The 18,527-nt window shown below is 38.1% G+C and overlaps 1 protein-coding gene across 6 annotated transcripts in view; it reads left to right on the forward strand.

Moving 5' to 3' along the window:
• The window catches only part of GPCPD1 (glycerophosphocholine phosphodiesterase 1), a 42,945-nt gene extending 24,881 nt beyond the window's left edge, over positions 1 to 18,064 (forward strand). For 3 of the 6 annotated variants that reach the window (XM_062614330.1, XM_062614332.1, XM_062614329.1), the window contains exons 9-20: positions 392 to 554; positions 643 to 775; positions 1,012 to 1,066; positions 2,439 to 2,531; positions 3,476 to 3,553; positions 4,660 to 4,699; positions 5,523 to 5,584; positions 7,061 to 7,126; positions 8,093 to 8,229; positions 9,001 to 9,136; positions 9,442 to 9,602; positions 16,280 to 18,064. In XM_062614330.1, coding sequence (XP_062470314.1) covers positions 392 to 554; positions 643 to 775; positions 1,012 to 1,066; positions 2,439 to 2,531; positions 3,476 to 3,553; positions 4,660 to 4,699; positions 5,523 to 5,584; positions 7,061 to 7,126; positions 8,093 to 8,229; positions 9,001 to 9,136; positions 9,442 to 9,602; positions 16,280 to 16,484 — 1,329 coding nt within the window. In that variant the 3' untranslated portion in view covers positions 16,485 to 18,064. Of the gene's footprint in view, positions 1 to 391; positions 555 to 642; positions 776 to 1,011; positions 1,067 to 2,438; positions 2,532 to 3,475; positions 3,554 to 4,659; positions 4,700 to 5,522; positions 5,585 to 7,060; positions 7,127 to 8,092; positions 8,230 to 9,000; positions 9,137 to 9,441; positions 9,603 to 13,063; positions 13,166 to 16,279 lie in introns of all 6 variants that reach the window. The other 3 variants (XM_062614334.1, XM_062614335.1, XM_062614333.1) reach the window with 3 other exon arrangements.
• Positions 18,065 to 18,527: the final 463 nt, after the last annotated feature.

Below are 18,527 nucleotides of genomic sequence, written 5' to 3' on the forward strand. Positions count from 1 at the left end.
GTTGTTATAAGCATATATATTATTCCAGTTCATGTTTTGTCTAAATATGACTTAGGTGTTTAAGAAGATGGACTATTCCATGCATGCAATTTTGATGTGGAAAGCTTATCAAATCTAGGAGTTTTCAAAGACAATTGTATATGATTTTTGTAGATTTCCATCAACAATTTCATATTTCTGATAGCAATTTGGAACATGGTCTTAAACAATTTTTAGCCTGAAATTAGTGTTTTTCTGTAACACAAGAAATTTCTGTTACAGCAGTGCCTATATATATATATATATATACACATATACGTATTTCTGAGGAGAAAGGAAGAAGAGTTTGTTCAGAATTCTCACCTACCTATAACAATAGATTATTTTTTTTTTCCCCTTTGTTTTGTTTTAGGAAGATTTAGGTGAGAAAGTAGTACAAGGTGATGTTCTTCCAGGTCATGTAGGTTCTGCCTGCCTCCTGTCATCCACACTTGCAGAACTCGGAAAGAGTGCTGGAATTCTTACACTTGCTATTATGAGCAGAAATCCAAGGAAGACAATTGGAAAAGTTAGAGGTACAGTTGATGCAAACAGATGTAAATAATGGATGACTCCAAGTAAAGTTATCTATCGACACGTAAAGCATTTTTATTTTTCTTGTAGTGGACTACATAATTATTAAGCCAATCCAGGGATACACTTGCAGTATGGAGGCTTCCTATGCAAAGTATTGGAAACCAAGAACAACTCTAGATGTTGGACACAGGGGAGCAGGCAATTCTACAACTACAGCTAAGTAAGTTCATTTGCATTTTAATCTGGGGATGGATTTTGTTTAGTTTCACTGCCATCAGTTGAGGAAGTGGTCAGTTTAAAACAAAATGCTGCAAGCCATAATCATTTAAGTCACTTCAGTATCAGATATGGGTGTTCTGTAAAAGAGAGACTTCTTATTTGTATTCCTGTTGTTTCAGTGGGCTTCTGTGCTGTGCTGCCTTTAATAAAAAATCTTTTCCTTTGCTGTTATTTCAGGCTTGCTAAAGTTCAAGAGAACACTATTGCCTCTTTGAGGAATGCTGCTAGTCATGTATGTACACACATTTGCAGACACCTAGTATTTGGATAGTTAAAACTAGCTTATTTTGTGTGCTTGATTTCCATTATTCGATACGATGAATGATAATGATACTTGCGTAAAATTACATGAAATCACCATGGAAATTTCTTGACAGAGAGAGGAAGGGAAGTAATAGTTAGGTTAGACTCATTCCCAAGGTCCTCAAAAAAATCTGAACTTCTCTGTATTATTTTCTGGTGGTGTTTTCATACAGGCAAAACTTTAATCTCAATCCTGCAGAGACATAGGGTTGTAATAATTTTGAACAAATTAGTAAAAATTTGGCTCTGCTGGATCTGTTGGCATACTTTAAGGCAGCAAAGGACTTGCTCAGGGGCTGGTGAATACCTAAAACTGGTGTCCAAATATGAGATTTGGGAGCTGACCTGGAAGGGTAAAACAATCCTTTGTTTCAGTGCTTGCTACAATGAATATCTGGAATACTAGGATAAAACTTTACTTTTGGGAGATACTGTTTTCAGGTGCTTAAATTCTCTGATTGAGGCGGTCACTTTTATTCCTTCCAGTAACCTCAGTTACTTAAGTGATCTGTGATAAGATTGATCTAGACAGTGAGACACTGCAGCAGAGTAGCTGAAGTCAGAAGCACATGCAGAGGTTCCTTGTCTAACTCCTGTTTTCACAGCGAAGAGCTGTGGTTACAGTCACATGAAGATGTTTCTATGAGATCACCTGCTGCTTAACTTGTTGGGTATTCATGGAGTCCTTTCAAAGGAATAATGCACACACAGTAAAAATAACTAAAAGAGTAATTTCTGTGTGTTTCTTCATATCTTTATTTTGGTCCCTCTTTTCAAAAAGATTGTACTTTGATCTTAATTCCTTTTTAAAAGAAAACATTACATAGTTGAAAAGGACAGAAGAATACTGGATACAGCTATTTCTTCTCTTGCACATGTTATAACACGCTATTACTGTGTTACTCACTGGTAAGTCCAGAAGGTCATCCTTATATGGAGTATTTCACTAAAGCTTTGCCAGTCTGTAGCAATTGCTCTTCTCTTGGTGGAGAGGAGGGAGGAAGGGCACCCTAACAGTATCCATGTTTAAAAACATCATCTTAGCCTTTGTTTGAAATCAATACTTTGTATAAGGGTTTATCAGAGCTGCATTACGGTAATGAAAATACTCTGCCATATGATCTTTTGTCATTTCTGATCCGCTGTTGAATGTGATTTAACTGGTAACAGCCAGTTTCATTAAACTTCTGGTTTATGTCCAGGACCTCTGAGTACTTGGCAGCTCTGCAGTTCTGTAGTCCTTGTGCACAAATAGTTAATGGGATTTTGTTTTCTTCTTGGTGTTTTTCAACTTTCTGTAGGGAGCAGCATATGTGGAGTTTGATGTACACCTTTCTAAAGATCATGTGCCGATTGTATACCACGATCTGACATGTTGTATGGCCATGAAGAAGGTAAAGATGATATTTGTATTTTATCTTTAAGTGTGACCATTCCAGAAACTAAAATGCCAAGTTCTCATAGAAATAATTCTAGGGAATGAAGGGATAGAATGGGAATAAATGTGTAGGATTACTGTGTGCATGGAGTAAGAAAGTTGGATTTTTATTTTGATGTTGCAGCAACAGCATGTGAGGTGTACGGTTTGAAACTGGCCTTAAACCACAATACAGATAAGCATTCTGACAGTGAAAATGGAGATAATACAGCAGAGCAGACTGCAAGATAAATTCTCTCATTCTTCTTGTCACTAAGTCTGTGTCGTCAACTTGCCCACATTGCAATATTGCAATTTGTAAGAAGCTTGGTTTTGACCAGTTGTGGAAATGGAACTTTGACTAAGGGAATTGCATGTTAAGCATATATTGAATCAGTGTTGTCTTGATGAGTAGAAATTTCCTTATAATGAAGAGGGGAAGTGAAAATTGACAGAATGTCTTTTAAATCAGATCTTTTATTTTGGTGGTGGGGTGTGTGTCTCAGTTTTACCAGGACACTTGACTTATTAGTTTTTGAGACTGGATAGACAATAATAAACTGAACTGCCTTAAAGTGTTTTTTAATGCATTTCTTTAATTGGAGACTTTTTTCCTGAATATATTAAGGGATCAATTTTTTACAGAATATATGTGCTAACCTTTTCTGAAGAAAGAACAATGAAGCATCTGACTTGCATGAAAGACCAAATTTTGGTGGCTTTTTGTTTGTTTTTGGTTTCTTTTTTTCCAAATTGACACGTTTTTGTGTCCTGAAATCTGGTCATGTTACTCATTAGAATATCACTTGTGTCTATAAATAAAAGAGAAAAAATCAGTTGCCTTTAATGCTATCATATTAAAAGCATGTAGGCTTTTCTGTAGTTCTCAGCAATGCTCAATTATGTTATTTCTCATCAAAGAAGCTGGATACGGAGCCTTTGGAACTGTTTGAGATTGCAGTCAAAGAACTCACATTTGATCAGCTGCAGTTATTGAAGGTATTGCTACTTTGGCTAGTATGATATGCTGTGTGTAGAATTTCAAGTTGTGTATGAAGCTACACTAGTAGTAACTAGGTAGTTTGGGGGAGTACAAGTCTTAAAAATTGTACAAGTAGAAGTAGCAGCTAATTCCAGGAATATTACTATTGCACCTCTTATTTCATTACTTCTATCTTCTAGAAGAATGGTCTGCAACTTGTGTAGATCCATACCATTATGCTAAAATTGGTATTTTCTAAAAAGTAAGAAAGGCTGAAGGTGGCGGTAGGGTTCATTGAAAGGTGGTGCTTTGGAGTCTTTGTTTAAGAAAAAGGTGTCTGTTGCAAAGTGGTAATTTTCAAATGTTTCTCTGTTAACAAGGAAGATCTAAATTATACTGAATTACTCTCTTGAGGTGCATGTGGAGGTGTAGAAGGTTCTGTGATTCAGTGGTATGGATTGACTGGACTGGCTAGATCTAATTGATTGCTTTTATTTACTTGGGTGTCACTGTATCTTCTGAACAGAAGTGCCCTGCCTACATAAAAGGGGTGTCAGATGAGACTGGGCTACTGAAGACCCAGCTGGGAGATCTGCCTTCAGTTAAAGAAACACATGGCTGGTCCAAGAACTGTGTTTCTTTCTACTTAAAATTACTTGGTCTCCTCCTTGTTGAGGAGAGAGAATTTGAATGGAGCAAGGGAGTTTTCTCTGTGCCTGGCCTGATCGCAGTATGTGACTACGTTCTAAAACCACTGTCAGCCCTCTGTCTGCACTTGTTTGGAAACAGTCTGACATCTAACAGAGAAGGGTTTAATATTCGGACTTCTTCACATCATGTTATATTATGGGTGTTTCTACTCCTGAGCATGTTTTCTGCATTTTCAGTAAGAAACTTTAGAGTTAGTTTTTGAGCTTTCCTTGGAATCTTCATGTTCTAAAGTTTGAAAGAAATGCATCGTGTATCAGGATTTCCTTTATTCTTTTGCAAATTATTAAAACTGTGCCTGTAATGGACCTTTAAACTTAAAACCAGTTTATAAAGAAAATTCGTTACATTTTACACGTAGTAAGACCTCCGTGGATAGAGTATTTGTTAATTGTAGCCTTCTTGTCTTCCGTAGCTGGCTCATGTGACTGCCCTGAAAGTAAAAGACCACAATGGTACGTACATTAGTTTGCAAGAGTCTTGCGGTTTATTTGCTATCATGTAATGATATTTATATATACTGCGGTTGCATTCACTTGTTCTAGTCACATTTGGCTTCTTCCTGAACATTTCTAAATGCTTTTGTAGTCACTTGAATTTTGTTCATGCAGCAGAGTTCTTCACTGGAAAGTAAGTACCTGGACAGAACTTACTCCCTTGAGTAAGAGGGGACAGGAGGATAGAAGACAAATGCATAGATAAATATATCCTCATGAATATTTGTAACAAAATTGCCGCTAACGTGCAGTCTTACGCTTCTCTAACCGTACCTTTTCAACAGCTCTTCAGAAGTGCTAGCAAGTACTTTGGTAACTGCTGTGGGGTGTCTTATCGGTGCTGCGAAATTTTGGCCATACTTCACCCTTTTTATAGTGACAGCAAACTGGCAAAGTGTCTTGCACGTCCTGCCCATCTGGGGAAAGATAAAATAAACATAAGCCTTAACAGGCAAGGCTGCTTCCACTGAATCTGATCCAGTGACTGAAACAGTGAGGGGTAGGAGAAGCTGTTTCTGATAAATACTCTGGCAAGGCTTTTAAAGGGGAGTCAAAAATTTTTCCTACTTGCAAAACAGGAATTGCCTGCGCTGTTGTTGGAGTACATTGGTGTTAGAGGGAGGAAGTCTTAGGTAATCAAAAGGTAATCAACAGGTTTAGGTAATCAAAGACCTGATTCCATTTTACTCTTAAAGGCCTTATGACTGTCAGCTAGTCTTGTCTTGCGGGGATTAGCAGTACAGCTATTTGTTCTGATGCAATATTTTGTATTTCTTTCCAGCATCTTTTAAAGAAGAAGAAAACTCTGCTTTTGAGATGCAGCCGTTTCCTTCTCTGCAGAGAGTAAGCAGTGAATATAGAGCAATAAAGATGACAACTCTTGAACAGGAAAACAGCATCTTTCTTTCAGTTTTGCACACATAGCAAGAGATACACATTTTTGGTTTTAGGCCTCTGATATCAATGCTGGTACTGAGAACACAGGCTTTATTGTTGGCCATTGTATCTTTTTCAGTGCTTAAAAGTAATAGTCTGTATATATTTCAAGTTTTTTAATTCATAAACTCAAGCTGCATTGCTCCAGATATGCTCTGGGCATTGCGTTTTAATGCATCAAGAACTGATTTCTAATTTGGGGGAACCCCTCCCACCCACCATCCAAAAAACCCCCAACAAAACAAACCACAAACACCCAAGCCCCAAACCAAACAAAATAAGACCACCACCACCAAAACCCCCAGCAACAGCAAGAACCAAACCTGGTCTCATCTAGCAGAGCCAAACACAAGAGAAATGTTAATTAATTTCTAGTATGTTCCTGCTTGTGACTACTTGCCAACTCTGAGCTTCATGCTGGCTTATTTTTCACAGAAACATCTGGCAATTGTTGACCAAACAAGAGTTTCATACCATTTACAGTGATTTTTTTTTTTTTTTGTGTGTGTGTGTTTGGTTTGTTTTTTTTTTTTCCTAGAACTACATTTTTTTCACTGTTACAGGTTTTCCTGATGTCCAGACTGCCCATTAACATGCCTTTTAGGAACTTGTTTTGTACAATAATAGTGCTTTTTATTTGGATTGTGAAGATTATTAATATCCAATTATATATAGGCTTGTGCCAGAGCATATAGGCATCAGGTACAGGTCATATGCCTCACTGTATTTTTCACTGCCTAATCAGATTAACTACAGAAAATCAAGAACTTTGTGTAACGGACTAAACTGTTGAGGTTCAATTCCTCTACCTATTTTGAGTCCCTAAATTTAATTTTCTTCCTGTGAGAAATGGCATGCTATTTTCCTCTCTGCCTGTTATCTTCATAGGGTTAAAGAATCATCTACAGACTTTTCCTTATTTTCATTAGCTGTTAGCTTCATCTTTTGATTTAAAGTCACTTTACAAATATTCTTTATAAGAATTTCACATACTCTTTTTCTGATCATCATAATGGCAAGCTTATGGTTTTCATACTTAGGACTATGTGTTGCTTATGATACTTTTTGCATTCAGAAAACCTTCCTGGTGAAGTAAAAACCCATTTCATCTTAAGGAGTGCAAATGGGGAATTTCTCACACATGTTAAGGTGAATTGACTTGTCTTTGTACATTGTCAGATTTTTGTCCTTAAGATTTCATCCTGTTTTATGTATTTCCTAACTTAAAGCTGAAGTAGAAAGAGGTGCATCTTGTGTTAAATGCTTTTTATTCTTTATAGACCCCACTGGTGTTAAAAGCTAATGTATTATCCCAGTAGTTGCTCTCATAGAGTAGTTTCCTCCTTTGCTGTGAGGTCTCTTTATAATGAATTTTTTTTTCAGGTCCTGGATTCTGTTTCTGAAGATGTTGGGTTCAACATAGAAATAAAATGGATCTGCCAGCAAAGGGTAAGTAAATGTACATGCGACTGACTTTGATACTTTGCCATTTTCATGGCTAAAGCTTGTAATTTAACCTGGCAATTAATGAGCTACAAAGGCGTAATTTGGGTTTTTTTAATGTGACTCTCTTATTTTATTATAACCCACCATCTTTAAAACTGGGAGTATAGTAGTAGCATCACTTTAGCAAATGAGCAAACTTGCTCTTAAAACCAATAGGAAGTATTTATAGGATTGAGGTCATAGTGCAGCTCAGACTGCTTTTAGCTGCAGACCGTTTTTTAAAGTCAGTGGATCACAACAGATCAGGCATCCTATACATAGGAAAAGTGACAAGACATTCAGACTCTTCTGGGCTGGTGCAGGAGCAGCTACAACATGCTGCAGTAATACAAGCAACTCTTCCCTTCTAGTTAGCACTACTGTGGACTCTGCTTAGTGCTTGGACTAGAACGAAAGAGTTGTCAAGGCTAGGACTGGAAGTCTGGAGTGGTGGAAAGAGACTAGTAGTAGTAGGTGGAAGGCTGTATGCGTGCAGGCATGCTAATGCTCTCAGAGATAGCAGAAAGACTGGTCCCCTTTGATAATAGCAGGTCCCTAGTTTACAAATTTGCTGTTGCATTTTCGTATTTAGAAATAGCAATACGAAATATCTGCAATAGTTTTTAGTGATCTTTCATGGAATTCCTTTGTGTGTTCAAAATTAGAAAAGGCTTCCTCAAAACTCTCTCCTTGGGTGGGATGACAGTGCATTTTTCAGTGGAAGTTACTGCTGTTTGATTTCAGCTGCATCTCACAGACCGAGAGTCCTATAGAGCTGTAACTAGCGCTCAGTAGGCTGAAGAAGTGACTTCTGCATTCAAACTGGCAAACTGAATTCTCATTTTGCTCAGGCTGAATGAGATACCATTGAGGATTAAAATAATTTTAGTGAGCATTAATCTAAATGGCTGAAATTTCTCCTTTTTCTAGGATGGACAGTGGGATGGCAACTTGTCAACTTACTTCGATATGAACCTCTTTCTAGATATTATCCTAAAAACTGTTTTGATGAATGCTGGAAGAAGAAGAATTGTGTTTTCTTCTTTTCATGCAGATATTTGTACAATGTAAGTTAAGAAGAGATAAATTGTGTATTTTGCTTTCTTCTTTTTAATGGTCGAATTTACTTTGGACATAAGACTACCCAACAAGAAACAAGTAACACATAATCTTAACGGACCTGTCCTTTGGGTGCCAAAACAGTTGGGAATTGAAGCAAGACCACTTTGCCATCTGAGCTGTGCCAAAAATAAGATAGGAGAACAAAGTCAAAGTAGCTAGTTTTTTTTTCTGGTGCCTTCCTGAATGCTTCAGTCTTTCTTGACACAACAAAAAAGGTCAAGATTTCTTCTGGTATTACAGTCTTTTTCAGTCATACTTGAGGTGTACACAAGCCTAGCTTACAAACAAAATCATTTTGGTACATCCCCCCCCCCCCCCCATCTGCCTTTTACAAAGGACAGAAAATGAAAGGACTTTGGATTAAATGTGTTTGATTTAAGTTTTTCTTGGTTGGTTGAAGCAGTTTGTTTTTGTGTTGTGGAATGTCATATTGAGGGTATTGGGGTACACAAAAAGCATAGGAGTTAAACAGGAGTACAAACAGCTGGGATACATAGAAACTAACAGTCTGCTGTAGCACTTTGTAACCAGAGGTGATTTAGCACTGTTAATGAAAGGCTTTATGGAGATAACATTTGATGAGAAACCGTGCTGATGAAATACCGCTGTAGGGTAAATGGGCAGGACAAAACCAAATCAAAGAGCATAATTCTCCTCAAGATTGAACTTCCCTGCTTTTTAACGCATTTGCTACTTACAAACGTTTTTTCTAACAGGGTTCGGCACAAGCAAAACAAGTATCCCGTGTTATTTCTCACGCAAGGAGAATCTAAACTCTATCCAGAACTTATGGATCTTAGATCTCGTACAACTTCTATTGCCATTACCTTTGCACAGTTTGAAAACTTGCTGGTAAGCTGACCAGTTCTGGTACTGCTCTGCAGTAAAACAAACTTACTGCTGCTTGTAAAGGTATCGGGTTTGACACTAATGCTTAAAATTGCAACTAACCTCACAAAAGCAATACAGTAACATGTGGTGACTGCCAAAATCATGTCCTTCATTTCAAGTATCTGTTTAAAAGTGTTTAAAAACTAGTGTTATCAATAAGCTCTTTATTACGAATGAAATTGTAAGGAGGTGCAGGTGTCAAAAAATTAAAAACCTGATGTGGGAGTGTTTCAGAAACATGGATTTTAATCAGTCTTGTTTTTCAGGGAATTAATGTGCACTCCGAAGATCTGCTGAGGAATCCATCATTTATTAAAAGGGCCAAGTCTAAAGGCCTAGTTATTTTTTCATGGGGTGACGACGCAAATGACCCAGACAACAGGAAAAAGTTGAGAGAATATGGTGTTCATGGGCTGATATATGACAGGTACTTAATTATAACTAATACAGCTGAGAGATTATTGCATCCTGGTTCTTGTGAAATTTCACATTGCTTTTTGGTTGATTGGGTGCAGAATATTTTCCTTTCATATTGTAAGTACCAGAATCCCATAAGGCCAGGTCAAGAACAAGACTAACATTAACTCCTACTCTTTCAACTGTATATATATGAGGGAAAATAACTTTTTGTGAGTTTAAATGTAATTTGATTCTTTAAAGAACTAGTGCATGGTGTGGACTTCTAACATGCTGTTAACATTTTAACATGGTAACTTCTAAATCTGTACATGAAATGGGGAGGACAGTGTTATTTAACTGTTTGGCTGAAGTCTTCAGCTTCCTACATTTAGTTATGGAAATAGTTAACACAACTTGAATGACTTGAACTTTTGCCAACATTCTGTTGTGTTTCAAAGCTGTGAATTCACTGTTTTTTTTCCTATTAAAATTAGCTTGGAGTTACACCCAGGCAAATTGTCAAATTTAGTCACTTCAGAAAGTAGTTACACACAAAATTCAGGTGGACATCAGTATACCATGGTAAAACTTAGAATGAAAGTCTTACCTTAGTTCCTTACAACACAGACTAAGTTTTAGCTTTTTATCATGAATGATGTGAAATTAATTCTTACCAGATGGTGGTTAATTTGGTGTTAAAAAGCTGTACTAAATTAGAATTTCTGAATTTCAAATTTCACAGACAGTATGTGGCTGGGGAAGCATTAAGTGTAACTGAAGTGTCCAGTTATAGAAGGCTTTAAACCCTTTTGCTTTATGTAAGGACATGTTGCATACTGTTTTACTTTGGGGGAAAAAAAATTGGGGGGGGGGGGGGGGAGAGAAGATCAAGTAATTGTCAAGGGCTCTGTTTTATAAAGTGCAAACTAAGAATCAAGGTATCTAGAGGCAAGAAACGAAACAGCTTGCTCTTAGAGTTCCAAGTATAAAAAATAGTTAACTCCCTTCAGTCTGTTCTTGATTATTGGCAGTGCTACATGTTGTGCCTCTCCTAGAACTCAAGACTGAGGCCCTTCTGTAGATGAGAAGTACCTCTGGACTAGTGTGCAGATGAACAAAATGTATTCTGAGTCTTTAGTGTACAGTCATAGGGTTGTTAGGAAATCTGATCCTGTAGCATGCATAACTTGAAGTGATAAATTATTAGTCTACAGACACGTGGGGTGTATTAGGGTTTTACTTAAATACTAATGCATAAATTGTTCCTATGAAATGCTCATCTGATGTCTACTAATCCAGCCTTCTAAAGTTCTTAATACTCCTGGGTAATAGATATGCACTACTAGGGTAAAGTAGTAAAGTGGATGACAGCCTTACTTCAGACTTCATCTTGCTTTTATAACTTTAGATACTTAATTGCCTAAACAATGTTGCATTTATGTCAAGGCAGCAAGTCTGCTACATGTCACCTTATGTTCCCTTTGTGCTGTTCAGTATGTTTTAAGTTGCATTATGATAGCAGACCACCTTTTGTGTTTTGGTGACTATCCAATTCATTGAAATTGCTGATAGGCTGAATTCCCTTGTGGATTTAACTGGCGTGTGTGTGGGGAAATTAAACTTACTGCACTATTTAGACCATCTAGATTATTCATAATGTTCATGTCTCCTCTTGCCACCTGCCCCCTGTATCTCTTCCATCTTGTTGACATCTTTCACTTTTTTGAAAAGAACCCCAAAATCAATAGTAATTCCAAAGCTGTTTAAGAAAAGTACTTCAGTGGTGCAATTTTTCTTTCTTTTCCAAGTTATAAACTGCAGTTGAGTAGCAAGCAATTATCTCAGTGCAATTGTTGGAGATTCTTAACTCTAAGTGATATTGACTTTTTTCCTGTAGGTCAAACCAAATATTGGAGTGTTCCTTTATAATTCTCAGTTATTTTCCAGAACTTACTATTTGTCTGAATAGAATAAATTTAATCCTAATACGGGTTCCTTAGAAGGAACATGACCCCTTGAAAATTGTATAAAATATCCCAAGCTGGATATTTTGAAATGTGGTTGGTACCTGCAAGTCAAGTCCTGTATGGCATGTCTAAATGTAAAACCTGGCAGCAAGTGTTTCCATTCACAGTTGGAGCTGCTGGGTTTAGAGGCAGTCTTTCAAATCATTTGAGAGTATGAAGTTAGGAGTCTAAATTGTATTAAATAGGTATGGTGTGAGCATCCACATTCTGTGCTGTTTGAAGTTTAGAAGTAGATAAACTTGGAACTAATGGAGTAGAACTCAGGGAGGAGGTGTATGTACTTGTTTCTAGGTCCAGAAATAAGTAGGGACTGCAGTAAACTGTTTATTAATATAAAGCCATTTTTTGGAATCATAGAATCAACTAGATTGGAAAAGTCAAGATCATCAAGTCCAGTGGTTACCCCAGCACTACCAAGTCCACCACTAAACCATGTCACTGAGGGCCTCATTGACATGGTTTGTGAACACTTCCAGGGATGGTGATTCCACCACTGCCCTGGGCAGCCTGTTCCAATACCTGAGCGCCCTCTCTGAAGAAATTATTCCTAATATCCAATCTAAACCTCCTGGCGCAGCTTGAGGCTGTCTCCTCTTGTCCTATCACTTGTTACCTTGGGGAAGAGACTGACCCCCACCTCACTACAACCTCCTTTCAGGTATTTGTAGAGAGCAATAAGGTCTCCCCTGAGCCTTCTCCAGACTAAACACACCCAGGTCCCTCGACTGTTCCTCATCACATTTGTGCTCCAGACCCTTCTCTGTATCTGCTCCAGCACCTCAGGGCCTTTCCTTTAGTGAGGGACCCAGAGCTGAACACAGGATGTGAGGTGCAGCCTCACCAGTGCCCAGTACAGGGAAACAATCACTGCCCTGGTCCTGCTGGCCACACTATTGCTGATACAGGCCAGGATGCCGTTGGCTTTCTTGGCTGCCTGGGCACAAGCTGCTCATGTTCAGCAGCTGCTGGTGAGCGCCCCCAGGTTCTTTACTGCTGAACAGCTTTGCAGCCCCTCTTCCCCAAGCCTGTAGCAGTGGATGGGGTTGTTGCGGCCCAAATGCAGGACCCAGCACCTTGCCTTACTGAACCTCATACCATTATGCTGTGGTTGCTCCTACACATTCCAGAATGTTTCCAGGGGTGAAACAAGTGATGTTTCTTTCCATGGCTTCTGCAGGATTTTTGTTCTCTGGACCAAAGGGCAAGTCCATGTATTAAAAATTGCTGTGGCTGGTGTTTTGTGGTGTTGTTTTACTAGACACTTAACACTGAAGATGCTTTAAGTCATTTGTCTGAATAAGGTAGGAAGTGAATACAGGAATGTTGGTGAATTTTAGGTTGCTTGCATATGGCCCTGAGTTACTGCTATTGCATGTGGGGATTGCCTCAAAGATTACAAACTGTCTGGGTAGAGATGTTTCCTATAAGCTATTTTTTTTCTGAACTTTAATCATCCATGTAGAATTGGGCAAAACATTGTAGCCACTTGTGAAGATGGCAGAAAAACTGTGTCCTGAATACCAAAAGGTGCTGATATCAAGTGTCGGGCAATAAGAAAATGCAGGTAGGGGGTCTGCCTTTGTTTCGCATGGAGAAAATACTGCAAGACTGAATCCGCAAAGCTTACAAATGCCACCGCTACTGAAAGAATGATCTCACATGGGCAGGGGAAAGAGTTTGTTTTGGTTTTGCTTTTGTTTCCCTATCCAGTCCTTTCTCCACTTGGGCTGCACATCATTAAACATACCCAAAGTCATTAAACCAAATGGATGCTCTGGTGCAGTTGCTGGGACAACGTTCTGCTTTTTTCTTATGTTCAACTAGCAGTCATCTCAGCATCTAAAGTAGCCAGGCTGCCTGTGAAAAAAGGGCAACTGACAGAAAAGGTGCCACCTCTGCCTCCAGGCTTTCATGTGGGCCCTAATCCAGAAAAGTACTTTAAATGCATGACTGGGTATCTTCTGTTCAGACAAAATTAAATCTCATGCTTAAAATGCTTCATTAATTCAATGCTTAGACTTTATTTAGAGAAGAAACTTTATTGTAGTGAGACTCCTCAGATTGGCAAAAAATATTAATTTTAAAGCAGGATATGTGGCGTGTTTTATCTGGTATCTTTCTCCTGGAGAAGCTGTGTAAACAATCCAGGAAGTATCTCTATGTCTGAGTATACTTAAGTCAGTAAGAACAAGGCAGCCTTATGATTTTACAGCAGTTGGCTATCTATCTCTTAAATACCAGTGTGGAGAGGGGGTGGGTGCTAACTTCCACTTGCATTATCTTTTTTCATTTAAGTTTACTTTAAATGATCTGAGTTCTGTTTGTTGAATAAGAGACACAGCTGCATGAAAATATTGGTAAGCCACAGACATTTATGCTGAAGGCTTCTCCATGAGAATATGCACTGTGTTTGTCTCCTCTATAAACACTACAGTTCTGTATGGCTGCCTGTTGCATTTGCAGACAAAAGCCCTGTGCTCTATTGGTAATAGTAACTTTCCAAAACTAACACAGCTGGAAATAAAGGCAAAAGCATTCAAAAGGCATCTCAAAACTAGAAACTCTAAATCTATGCTGGTTTATTTGCCTGAAACTGAATGTTACTTTGAATATTGGTACGGATCTGTGTAGGATGTCAACTAGTAGTACTTGATTTATAAGCTACTCAATGATTGTATTAAGATGCAATGCAGTGGCAGTCTAAATCTTTCCTATTTTGTGAACTGCAAGGTAAACTCAAGTTTACCTTGAAATGTAAAGAAAAATGAAAACTTTCAATCGAGCTTCAGAAAATTTGTAGCGTGAAAACACTGTTTCAGTGGTGCTGCCTCTGCTTTTGGACCAAGCAATACTGAAGAAAACCAGCTGTGACTGGGACTTGCTGGAAGTGTGTGTTTTCAGAGGTGACAAAAACACCTGATGGGAGCTAAGTACATCAGTTCCATGCTCAATGCATGACCCTAGTAAAGAACTAATAAAATACCTGCCAGCAGCTGCTTACAAACCTGGTTAGCCATGTTTTAGGAGCAAGGGGCTTAGAAACATGCATTTGCTCTTCTAGTGTCTGACTGATGGGAAAGACGTAAGATTTGCAGTTCCCAAGTTGTGTTACAGTATAAAAACTGTCTTCTAATTTCAGTGCTTTGTCTTAAATGCACAAAGAAATTTGTAATAGGTAAGCTAACTTAGCTGAAGAAAGCACAGGTTGTACCTGCATCCTGGAAGAAAGGAAGGTTGGGCTTTTCCTTTGCAGGTAACTTCTATTAGGTGATTTTTGGGTCACATCTTAGGCTTGTACTGGGTTATAGGTGCTGTGCAACTAATTTTAACTGCTGTGCCTTCTACGTTATTTTATGCTGTGCCATAAAACTGGACAGCATTTGTCCTCACTTCTAGGAGCTTCTTTACAGAAACTATCTTTGATTTTACTGTATGGAATGTGATCCATGCCCTCTGTTTCCTCATTTAAATCCATTTACCATATCACTCTTTGAGCTGCATCATTATTTTTGATGTCTTGGACTTGCCAACAGTTCACTAGTTGTCTTGCTGGGGAGAAGAGGCACCTTGGCACTATATCATATAGCTCTCCATTGTTTTGGTTGTGACATTTTGTTCCTTTTGGACTTACCTTGAAATTATGGTATGAAAGAAAAAGGATGATGCAGTAAAGCCAAACCGCTTTCTTGAAGGAATCGTAAGTGGAAGTACGAATATTCCTAAAAGACTAAGGCTCTAAAAGACTCTTTTTCCAGAAGCTTTCATTTGAAGGAGATAAACCTGGAGTTCTGCAATACCTGAGCCTGTGCACAGTAGCTACACATGAGGGTAACTGGATGCCAGGATTTAGATTTTGGATATAAATAACTTGATGATGTTAGAAATTAATGTCAGGAGATCAGGATGTCACAATAAGTGTTGAATGCAGGTTAGATTACAGTAGCATGAATGCTTTTGCTTTATATTGAATTGCACCAAAATAGTATTTGAGTTATGCTCAGTGCCTGCACTGTCAAACTCAAGAGTGTGTTTTGGGTTTGCACAGTCTGGTAGGATGACAGTTCAAATCCTACAGCCTTTTTTGCATGTGTGAAAACAAGAAAGTGAAAAGAGGATGTAGTATTGAAAGTAGTTAAATTTGCATTAAGTATGAATGAAGACCAGATTTTTTGTTTTCTTTTTCACTCTTCATCTCATGTTGTAGTGGTGATTTTAAAAAATGGTTCTAAACTCTGTGTGTGAAAATACTTATTGAAACAGCAAGTACAAACTGCCTTCTGTGTTATGTACAAGCAGTGTATCACAGCATGTTCAAATAATTTCAGGGCTCTGAAATTTCTTTTATGCTTTTGATGCCTGGAACGTTGCTCGTATTACTTCACTGCTTTGTGCCACCTGTAAAATCACATTTTTCAGGAGAGTGAGGTAGATGCCAGTGGGTTGCTCTTGAGTATATCCAATAAAATATTAACCATTATGCAAAAGGAATGCCATTTTATATTGGAACATGAGCAGCAAAACTTAAGGCATTAACCCCAGACATACCGTTTTTACAGACTTGCTGACACCTAATTTTACTCTATTGGGGGAAAAAAAAAACAGTTGCTTCATCTAGTCTGCATTTCTGTGAGCTGTTGGATTACACTGATCAGTGGTTCTTCTTTTCTTATTTATTCAGGATATATGACTCGAATCCTGAACAACCAAACATATTCCAGGTGGAGCAGCTGGAACGTCTCAAGAAAGAATTACCAGAGTTGAAAAGCTGTGTGTGTCCCACAGTTAGCCACTTTAAATCCGTATCTCCATGTAAATGTCATCATAGTTGCCTGGAAGAGAACTCTGTAGATAACTTAAAGAGTGTTCAAATGCAAAAGGACTGATTCTAGGTAGAATGCTGGTGTGTATCTATCTAACTTTCACCATTGGAACAGTGCTGTCTATGCCTTCAGGTTTGTCTGGTTTATTTTTAAGTCCCCAAATAGCAATAACTACGTTTGCCCTTCCTGACAGTACTTACTAAAATTTCAACCAATGTTACAATATTCAGCCAGTTATAGTCATCGTTTGAATTTACAGATAGTTTTAACTTTTGCTATAATCAAGTCTCGCATCTTGAAAAAGAAATAGTAACACAAAGTGTGTTTTTTTTAAATAAAAATAAAAAAGTCTGAGGAGTGAAAGTTCAGAAACAAAATTGTAGGAAAATTTACAATGATCTGATATTGAATATGCTGAAAAATTCTTTTGACTTTGATTTTATTTCAGTGTGACAGCTTGTCAGCCTCTATCTGACAACAGGAAATTAAGACAGTGATTGTAACATACATATAATTAGATCTGGCCTGAATAAATTGGTACCTCATGTATACGAATTTGCACTGACAGATCCACCTGTACAAAGCTTTGTGCCACTGGAAAATATCGATATATTTTTAAGTAAACTGCAGTGTGTATGAACTAATTTTTCTCCCACTTCATTTAGGACATTCAGGCTGCTGCTGTTGTTTTCTCCGTTGCCAATTCAGTGGTACAGTGTCTGTATATAGCAGTCAAGGGTGAACCACGAGTACGATTTTCCTTTCATTAATCTCACACAGGCCTGCTAACCTTCAGAAGTGTTGCTAATAATTTTAACAGAGTAAGAGAACCATCTTCAGTGGTTGAGAATCTTATTTTGCACAATAACCTTAATAAACAGCATAAAGCATGCACAAATGCTGCAAATTGCATGCTTTAGTTATTAAGCATGAAATTTAGGTGTTTGCTGAGGTCCTTGCATCTTTACGGTGCTAGTTATGTGTGAAGGGTGTAAGGACCAACTCAGCTACTTCTCTGCCTAAAACCACAGGCCTGTCATTTACAAACATTTGAAGAAAAGGCTTTACCACACATGGTTTGTCATATTTACGTAATGCAAGCTATTGGCTTTTGTATTTTGCAAGATTATTTTTGGTTTGGGTTTGTTGTTTTTTTTTTTTTCTCAGAGCAAAAATCACAAGTGTACTGAATTCAGATAATCTGTATTCTGTTGGCTGGTATCTATCCTCTGTAATTTATTACAAAGTCATAGTTTAGAGTTCTTAATAGGTAGGCATGCATGTTCTTTTTCCTCCTGAAGTTGCAGGTCATGCCAACACAACAGCTGTAACTTTCTACTGAAGTGTTAATGTATAATAAGAATGAAAAGTATTTATTTTTTTTTCTCTTGTAAATTGACAATGAAAACCATAGTATGTACTATATTCTTTATATACAGGCATTGCTACATAGAACAGACTGTACAAAGAGTAAAGCCATTGCAAATAAGTGCTTGAGCCTGCACTGCTGAGCAGTTTGAAACAGCTTGTTTCAACTTGCCTTGTGCATTTTAGTATTTGAAGTTCTTTTGTCCTGCACAAACAGCACAGTAATGATTAGGATCCTGGAACCTGTCTTTTATTTAAAAAAAAAAAATAAACACCACACACAAAACTTGGCAGTGTGTGAGCTGTGTTTTTTGGGAGGGAGGGAGCGGGACTGAACCAGATTCCTGGCATCAGGAACCTGTGGCTGTTTTACAGCAAGTCCAGATTCCTCACTGATGTGATTGTGATTATTTCTTTCCCCTCATTTGTATACCCTTAGGGGGGTTCTCTTGACAGGTCTCGAGGGCTTTGCTAGCGTATGTGCTGCCCCTACCAGAGTTACTGCTCATGAATGCTGGGCAGGGCATACACTGAGATGTTGGACGTGACAGCTATTTTGTGTGAAAGCAGCTTAAAAGCTGTGTGGTCCAAAGCACTCTCTCAGACTCCTCACAATGTGATGCTGAGAAGGGCTTAGGCACACTTAGAAACTCATTTCCAAACCTTCAGTTGCTCAGAAAATAGCATCTGCCTGTTCTCTTTGCAGGGGGTGGGGGTGGAAATAAATACACCCCCTGT

This window comes from Pezoporus occidentalis, unplaced genomic scaffold (assembly GCF_034315485.1).
Source record: "Pezoporus occidentalis ecotype Australia unplaced genomic scaffold, CSIRO_AGI_Poc_V1 ctg175, whole genome shotgun sequence".
NCBI lineage: Eukaryota > Metazoa > Chordata > Aves > Psittaciformes > Psittacidae > Pezoporus > Pezoporus occidentalis.